The 9,181-nt window shown below is 59.1% G+C and overlaps 1 protein-coding gene across 1 annotated transcript; it reads left to right on the forward strand.

The window, feature by feature from the left end:
• The first annotated feature begins 5,820 nt into the window (after nt 1-5,820).
• FZD9 (frizzled class receptor 9) lies at nt 5,821-8,105 on the forward strand. Its single transcript, XM_003998553.6, has one exon. It carries the CDS (start codon nt 5,975-5,977, stop codon nt 7,748-7,750), a length of 1,776 nt encoding a protein of 591 aa, XP_003998602.4. The 5' UTR covers nt 5,821-5,974; the 3' UTR covers nt 7,751-8,105.
• Nucleotides 8,106-9,181: the final 1,076 nt, after the last annotated feature.

Genomic DNA, 9,181 nt, shown 5'->3' on the forward strand with positions numbered 1-9,181 from the left:
CCAGCCAGATGCCCCAAAATTGTACACTTCAAATATAGTGAATTGCACATCAATAATGTACCTCAATGATGCTGTAAAAACAATCCTCATATACCCGTTGATCTAACAAGTTCTCAGACTCTATGCTATAAAAATAAAAGCACAAGTACTTCAGCATTTGACAAACATTTTCTATAAAAGGCCAAATAGTAACTATTTTCTGCTTTGTGGGCCATGTAGCCTCTATCACAACTCCCTCTGCTATCGTAGCTCAAAGACTGCAGATTCTGTGTCAACCAGTGAGCATGACTTTGTTCCAGTAAAACTTTATTCACAAAAACAGGCAGCGGGTCCAGATTTGGCCCGTGGACCACCTTTTGCAGACCCTGAATATAGATACATATATTCATTTATCTGCATGGTAATAGAAATCATAACAGAAACCACCTAAATGTCTATCTAAAGGGGATTAGCTAAATAATTTATAATAATTCCACACAGTGGGAATCAGAGTGACAGTTAAGAAGAATGGCTTAAGGGCACCTGGGTGGCTCAGTCAGTTGAGTGTCTGACTTCAGCTCAGGTCATGATCTCACGGTCCGTGAGTTTGAGCCCCGAGTCGGGTCTGAGCCTGCTTCGGATTCTGTGTCTCCTTCTCTCTCTGCCCCTCCCCGGCTCGTGCTCTGTTTCTCTCTCAAAAATAAATAAAAATTTTTAAAAATTAAAAAAAAGAAGAAGAATGGGTAATGGGTTGGATCCTGTGTATCGACGCAGGAAGACATTCGTGACAGATTATTTTCAAATAGTTTATTATGAGACTTTAAAATGAACAGAAAGTTGAACCAAGAATGTAGATTCCACCATCGACATTGTGCTGTGCTTATTTTAATCATCTATCCATCCATCTATCTATATCCATGATAGATTTTTAGGTGAGGAAAATGAGGTGTAAAGTGTAGAATATTAATTCCATTTCAGTAAAACAAAAGCTAAGAAAAGACTAAACTATGCATGTATGTGTTTGCAAAGTAAGAAAGTATCAGAAGAGGTGTCTGAACTTTTTTAAAAAAATTTTTAATGTTTATTTATTGTTGAGAGAGAGAGAGAGAGAGAGACAGAGTACAAGAGGGGGTGGGGCAGAGAGAGAGGGAGACACAGAATCCGAAACAGGCTCCAGGCTCTGAGCTGTCAGCACAGAGCCTGACGTGGGGCTCAAACTCACCGACCGCAAGATCATGACCTAAGCCAAAGTCGGACGCTTATCCGACTGAGCCACCCAGGCACCCTGAGAAGTGCCTGAACTCTTAACGTTGGTTGTCTGAGGGCTGGGTTTGTAAAGAGAGGGGAAAGGATTACTTCTCTCCTCACCTCTAATGCTGATCAGTTGTGAAAACTGGAAATGCCCTAATAAGGAGTTTTTTCAATTCTTCTTTAGTAAGAATAGAACAGTCCAGGCCAGCCCTGGACACCCCCATAAAGGGAAATCGAGTCAGAACCAGGGTTCAGGGAGGCGGGCCCATTCCCTGAGCACCACCGAGCATGTCAACTGGCCCTGCCCCATGCACAGGCACGCGTGCACACACACACAAGCAACCAGGCCCCTGCATGTCCCTGTGCGAACGCACACACTTACCTTGCCCCTGCCTCCCCTGTCCCAGCACTGCCCACCTCTGCCTGCCCAGACTGTGGCGTCACTCTGCACCTGCCCCTGCCCAGGAGCAGGGGCATCATTGTAGCTTGGCGGGCCCTCCCCAACCTGCGACAGCCCCCCTGAAGGGTGTCCTGGCACCTGGGCACCCAGAGAAGGTGCGGGATGGGCCTGCTTACTCCCACAAACACCTCTGTGCTCCAGGGCCCAATCAATACCCTTCCCCCGCCCTCAAGCCCCATTTGCATTCAGGCTCTTCCAGAAAGATCTCCGCCCCCCTCCTCATTACAACGTGCTTTTCATTCAACAAACTTTGATGGGAGCTTGTCCAGGCCAGGCACCCAAGACACCCAGGCTGGTGGGGAAGAGGGCACAGCTACAGGCACCAGGGCCATCCAGCAGGGGAGTGTCCTGGAGGAGGCAGGGTCAGAGCCAAGCTGGGGAAGGGCAGGGCAGCAAGTGTCCAGTGGGAGTGATATGTGGCCATAGTCAAGGAGACCGTGGGAAGAAGGGCCTCTGGGAGTGCAGGCGAGGGTGACAAAAGGGGCGTGGGGGACACAGGTGGGGAGGTGTCCCTTCCCACGTGTGCAGGACCCCCAGGAAGGAAGGCCTCTCCTGGGAGGAGCTGAGAGAGGGTTCCACTACCCCCTCGCCCCTGTCTCCGGCCCCTCTGCCCAGTGAAGCAGGAATGGGGGTGGGCACTGATGGTAATCCCCCTCCTCCCAGTCCATAGTCTCCCTTTCAGGGAGCCCTCGGGTATTGTTCTGCCTTTGTAAAGAGGGAGATCGAGTGACAAAGCCGGGTGGGTGGGCAGGCGGCCCAAGAGGCCTCTTCTCTCCAGGCAGCATCTGCATGGGGGAGGGGCCCTTCCACACCCCCACCTCTGGCTTCCCAGGAGCAGCTGTTGCCATGGTGAGAGTCCAGGCATCCCCCAGCTCCTGGGGCGCCCTCTCCCCCATTGCTACATAGGAAGGGCCCCCAGACCCCTCTCCGCCCTGCTGGGGGAAAGGAGCACAAAAAACCTGGCTCCCAGGCCAGGGCTGGTGGTGGGAAAAGCCTCCACCGGCCTCAGCCTCCCTGCCCGGCTGCCAGCAGAGGGGCACCTCTGGAGCCCCCACCTCCTACACACACCCTGACGCGGGGCCCCCGCTATCATTCATGCACCTCTGCCTCCTGGAGGCCAGACACACAGAGAAATAAAATGTTCCCAAGGTCCTCGAGCAGCTGCTGGTATTAGGGTGGAGTGGGGATGGATGGAGGGCTAACTGTGAGTGCACAGTGCGGGGACAAGGACCCTGGGCCCACAGAGCAGACCCTCCAGCTCCATCTAGGAGAGCTGGGCTGGGGGACTGCCCCTGCGAGGTGATGCTGGAGGCCGGTTGTGCCAAGCAGGGCAGGAGAGAAAGGCCTCCTGGTCTGGGGAGATTGGAGGCATGATGGCAGGATGTGGCTTGGTGCTTCCATTGAGGGGGTGGGGAGGCGGGTGGGGGGGATACAGTGGGCGGGGGAAGTCACGGCAGGAAATGAAGAGGCGAGTTGGGGGCTGTGCCTGGAAGGGCTTCATCCCCAGGAGCGTGGGCTTCACCCTGGGCAATGGGAAGCTGCTGCTGACATTTTGGGAAACTGTTATCCTTGACCAGGGGGGTCAATGCCAGGTCCTTTTTTTGCAAGATACCCTACCTCCTTGGGAAGGTCGGGAGCTTGTAGCCGCATCCGTCGTGGCTCAGGTGGGCTGAGTGCACACTATGCGCTGACCACAAGGCTGTGTGCCCCTCCACGGATGCCCAATCTCACGGGGCCACTCCGAGAGCATGAGGCTGGGTGCACACCCAACACAGAGCGCCCCCCACCTTTCCTTCTCCCTTCCCTGCAGGCAAGTCTCTACACGGTGTGAGTGCACCAGCCTGAGTCCCCACCACGTGCCACAAGGGGCAGGTGCCCTTCCTCTGCTGGTGACAGGCAGCCTCATGCCATGGAAGAGCCTGAACCCCCACCCTGATCCTTCCGAGCTGTGTAATCCCAGCAAATTATCTGGGGTTTCCTGTGCCTCAATTCCTCATCTGTAAAATGGTTACAGAAGTCCTTGCAAGACTGTTAGGAGGGATAGAAAGGCCACTGTGTGAAGTGCCTGGCCCAGGGCCTGCATCGTTCATGGGAGGTCCTGGGCCCCTCTCCCAGCCCCCCTGCAGGGCAGGCCTCTCCCTCAGCCTCTCTCTCAGCATCCTGAGCAGCTGCTAGTGCGTCTGGACCTGTGGAGTCTGAGTTTTCCAGGTACGTCTAAGTCAAGGGGGTGAGGACAGACGGGGCAGGGCCTGGGATGGGGGTGGGACCATAGTCTCTAAGTGAGTCCCAGACCAGAGCAGAGCCCCGTGGGTGGTCTGCTGGGTGGCATTTGTGTTTCCCTGCAGAGCTTCTCTGGGAGCCATGGTGGGAGGCTGGCAGGGCAGACACAGGTGCTCTGGGACTCCAAGTGGCCCCCAACAACCCCAGGCAGGGTGGGGCGGGGTAGGCCGCTCAGGGGTCGCAGTTCCAGATCTCACTCATTGTCATGGGCGGACTGAGCCACACCCGTAGGGGGTCACAGATACCGCACTGTGCACTGGTGAACCCACCTGTACCACGAGGACGGTCCTCCTCGCTCCCCGTGGTTGAGGAGCTGCCCATGGAAGCAGGGGGGTAACAGTCTCATGTCATCCTGATGGCTCTCAGGTTTAGGTGAGGGGGGTATGAAGTGGACTCCTAAGGTACCCGTGGGACGTTGCTGTGTATCGCCCCTCTGCTCTGCAGGCACAGGAAGGAGAACAGGGCTCTGCCGGGGACTGGCGGGGCAGTGGGGAGTGAATCTTGGAAGTTCTCATCACTGGTGAAAAAAAATGTGTAACTGTGTACCATGCCAGATGGTGACCACTTGACGTGGGGGCTGATTATTTCCCAATGTGCGCAAACAGCGAGTCATGCTGTGCATGTGAAACTAGTATGAGGTTATGTGTCAATTATACTTTGATTTAAAAAGCCCAGAGTCCATGGAGCACCTCGGTGACGCTCTGGGGGGTCTGTTGAGCCTCCAACTTCGGCTCAGGTCATGATCTTGCGGATCGTGAGTTCGAGCTCCACATCGGGCTCGCTGCTGTCAGCCACAGAGCCACTTTGGATCTTCTGTCCCCTTCTCTCTGCCCCTCCCCTGCTTGTCTTCTCCCAAAAATAAATTTTAAAAAATAATCAATCAATAAAAAGCCCAGTCTTTCAGCTCTAAGGGAAGCACTTTCTAAGGGTGTCCCAGAGGTGGCCAGGTGGCACCCTGGGGGGGGGGGGGGCGGAGCCTGTGTCCCCCAGGGGAGAGCAGCAACCTTATGAAACCAGTACGGGGGTGGGGAGAGCGCCTGGCTGGTGCAATTGGTAGAGCACATGAGTCTTGATCTCGGGGTTGTAAGTTCGGACCTTACTCATTTAAGATTACTTAAAAAAATTAATATCTTAAAAACAAGAAAACAAAACAAGAAAAATAAGTTCGGAGACAGTAACAAATGCAACACCTAATAGCTGCATACCCGTGGGTATGTCACTCCTCTGAGCCTCAGTTTCCCCACCTGGATTGAGGAGTAGAGACCAATGAAGTCAAGTGTGCAGCGTGACCCATAAGCAGCATGTGTGCTTGTTTTTACAGGATTATCTATCTGCCTGTTTTACAGAAAAGGAAACTGAGGCTGAGGGAGAAGAGCCCAAACTCACATACAACTGGTGAAGGCACAGGAAGCACTGGAATACAAGCCGGAGGCTTCCCAACGCGTGGAGGCCTCTAACAATGGTCTGCCGCCTGGGGTAAAGAAAGGCGAGCCGGGGTGGAGGGCGGGGAAGTCTTCGACTTCGACATGAGTCCCTGGGAGACCGGGGAAAGCAAGGGAAGGGGAAGCACCGAGTGTGAGCGCGCGTGTCCAGGGCGCACGTGCAGCCCATACCGCCGGGACTCGCCTACGCGGATGCGCCGGCGCGGCGGCGAGACGCGGCGCCTTTAAAGCCCGGCGGGGGGCGTGCCCGGCGCGCGGAGGGCCCGCCTCTGGGCGTGTCCGCCAGGCGCCCCGCCCCGAGGCTTGTAGCGGCGGCCACGGGAGGCGGCGCCCGCTCTGGCTCCGCGGCCGCTCGAGTGGCAGCGGCTGTGGCGGCTCAGCGGGCTCGGCGCCTCCTCTCCCTCGGGCGGCTTCCCTGCGCGCTGCCGGGGCGCCCGGACGCACGCGGGCGGCTCGGCGATGGCCAGCGCCCCGCGACGTGGCGGGCGGGCACGGGGGCGCCGGACGGCGCGGCCCGAGTGAGCCGGGGCCGCCCTCCCGCCCTCGGCCGGGGCCGCCCGGGATGGCCGTGCCGCCGCTCCGCCGGGCGCTGCTGCTGTGGCAGCTGCTGGCGGCGGGCGGCGCGGCGCTGGAGATCGGCCGTTTCGATCCGGAGCGCGGTCGCGGGCCGGCGCCCTGCCAGGCGGTGGAGATCCCCATGTGCCGCGGCATCGGCTACAACCTGACCCGCATGCCCAACCTGCTGGGCCACACGTCGCAGGGTGAGGCGGCCGCCGAGCTGGCCGAGTTCGCGCCGCTCGTGCAGTACGGCTGCCACAGCCACCTGCGCTTCTTCCTGTGCTCGTTGTACGCGCCCATGTGCACGGACCAGGTCTCGACGCCCATCCCCGCCTGCCGGCCCATGTGCGAGCAGGCGCGCCTGCGCTGCGCGCCCATCATGGAGCAGTTCAACTTCGGCTGGCCGGACTCGCTGGACTGCGCCCGGCTGCCCACGCGCAACGACCCGCACGCGCTCTGCATGGAGGCGCCCGAGAACGCCACGGCCGGCCCTGCGGAGCCCCACAAGGGCCTGGGCATGCTGCCCGTGGCGCCCCGGCCCGCGAGGCCCCCCGGCGACTCCGCCTCAGGCCCGGGCGGCGGCGGCACCTGCGAGAACCCAGAGAAGTTCCAGTACGTGGAGAAGAGCCGCTCGTGCGCGCCGCGCTGCGGGCCCGGCGTCGAGGTGTTCTGGTCGCGGCGCGACAAGGACTTCGCGCTCGTCTGGATGGCCGTGTGGTCGGCGCTGTGCTTCTTCTCCACGGCCTTCACCGTGCTCACCTTCCTGCTGGAGCCCCACCGCTTCCAGTACCCCGAGCGCCCCATCATCTTCCTGTCCATGTGCTACAACGTCTACTCGCTGGCCTTCCTCATCCGCGCGGTGGCCGGCGCCCAGAGCGTGGCGTGCGACCAGGAGGCAGGAGCACTGTACGTGATCCAGGAGGGGCTGGAGAACACGGGCTGCACGCTCGTCTTCCTGCTGCTCTACTACTTCGGCATGGCCAGCTCGCTGTGGTGGGTGGTGCTGACACTCACCTGGTTCCTGGCAGCCGGCAAGAAGTGGGGCCACGAGGCCATCGAGGCCCATGGCAGCTACTTCCACATGGCGGCCTGGGGCCTGCCGGCCCTCAAGACCATCGTTATCCTGACCTTGCGCAAGGTGGCGGGCGACGAGCTGACCGGGCTCTGCTACGTGGCCAGCATGGATGCGGCCGCGCTGACGGGCTTTGTGCTGGTTCCCCTCTCCTGCTACCTGGTGCTGGGCACCAGCTTCCTCCTGACCGGCTTCGTGGCCCTCTTCCACATCCGCAAGATCATGAAGACAGGCGGCACCAACACGGAGAAGCTGGAGAAGCTCATGGTCAAGATTGGGGTCTTCTCCATCCTCTACACGGTGCCTGCCACCTGCGTCATTGTGTGCTATGTCTATGAACGCCTCAACATGGACTTCTGGCGCCTTCGGGCCACAGAGCAGCCCTGCCTGGCAGCCACCATGCCCGGGGGCCGGAGGGACTGCTCACTACAAGGGGGGTCGGTGCCCACCGTGGCTGTCTTTATGCTCAAGATCTTCATGTCGCTGGTGGTGGGCATCACCAGCGGTGTCTGGGTGTGGAGCTCCAAGACTTTCCAGACCTGGCAGAGCCTGTGCCACCGCAAGATGGCAGCTGGCCGGGCCCGGGCAAAGGCCTGCCGGGCTCCCGGGGGCTACGGCCGTGGCACCCATTGCCACTATAAGGCCCCCACCGTGGTCTTGCACATGACTAAGACGGACCCTTCTCTGGAGAACCCCACGCACCTCTAGGGACACAGGCCTGTGTGGGGCGGCTGTTGCCCCCTCCTGCACCCCCCCCCCTCTGGAGGAGACAGCTGACTAGCAGCTGCCCAGCTGTCAAGGTCAGGCAAGTGAGTGCGAGGGGCCGAGGACCAGGGCGTGGAGCCTCTCCTTCCACCCTCATTCACAGAGACCCATTGAGGCTCACTCCCCTGTGGCCCAGTGGAGGGGGCGGGCCTGGCCAGGTCCCCACAGGGTCCTGGGGGAGCAGGTGGAGAGGAGGAGGGGCAGAAGGGGGCGTGGTCCAGCAGGGAGTTTATTTAATGATGTAATTTATTGTTGAGTTTCTCTGGAAGCTGTGACTGGAATAAACCCCCGTGTGGCACTGCTGAGTCCTCTGTGGGCTGGGAAGGGGGTAAGGTCAGAGAGTGAGGGTCCTGTAGGAGTCCCCCTGGTGGGGTGAGCTGGGTGGCTGCTGGCCTCATGGCCCCAGCCCCATTCTCTGCCTCCCCTCCGGTCAGGAGGACGTCCCTGTGGAGCAGCTGTCTTTGCAGAAGTCCCAGATTCTGTGTGTGTGCGTTGTCCCCTCTCACCAGTCCTTGCTCTTTTGGGCAACCTGTTTGCCCGAGTCCTGGGTTCCCGCTTCCCAAAGTGTGACCAGGATGCCTGCCAGGATACTCAGGAATCCCCTGAGAGGACACCTCTGGCCCTGGGGACTCTAGCCTGTTTGGTGGCCCTGGGGAAGACTGCTTTCTTCATTTGTATAGAAAACGAGGACATCAGCCTGTCTCCAAAGTTCCCTTGGGGGCTCAGGATCTGCTCCCGCTGTCTCCTATAGGCTGTCCTACTGTCCCTTCCCTGGGGCCTAAGGGCTAAGGCTGGAGTGACTGTCCTCATTGCCTTCCAAGATTGCTGGTGTGTCCACCTCTCTCCTTGGGTTCCTAGTAGGGGCACCCCACGGCATCCCTTCATCTTACCAGGTGGAGTGGAGATGGGGCAGGACTGGCTGGTATAGGGGCATCTTGGTGGCACAGACACAGGGGATGGGGAAACCCTTGAGCATAGTGGAAATTGGGTCCCCAGCTCCGAAAGGGCTGCCGAAGGACTTGGGGTGCTGGGCACCGTGTGAGAAATGGGGCAGGTGCGGGGGCATATGCGTGGCTGCTCCAGGCCAGCTTACACACTCATGTGCCCAGGGACAGGAAAATGTACCTGTGTATCCGTGCGCCGGGCTTCGTCATCTCTGCCCACTGTGAGGAGTGTGTGGCCGTCCCAGAGATGCCCATCGGCTTGGGGCAGGAGGTCAGACCCCAGAGCCCCATCTTGGCCTCTACTTTGGCCACTGTGACTCCAGCCAGGTGTATCGGTCATTGTCCTGGGTGCATGATACAGAGCCGGCATTCAGTGTCACTGCCAAGAGGTCCCAAGGGTCCAGCCTCACTTCAGAACCAAAGGGAGGCT

The sequence above is a fragment of the Felis catus genome, chromosome E3 (assembly GCF_018350175.1).
Source record: "Felis catus isolate Fca126 chromosome E3, F.catus_Fca126_mat1.0, whole genome shotgun sequence".
NCBI classification, from domain to species: Eukaryota; Metazoa; Chordata; class Mammalia; order Carnivora; family Felidae; genus Felis; species Felis catus.

What these genes read in the sequence shown, in the direction of transcription:
- FZD9 (XM_003998553.6), top strand. Translation starts at nt 5,975, where the DNA reads ATGGCCGTGCCGCCGCTCCGCCGGGCGCTGCTGCTGTGGCAGCTGCTG.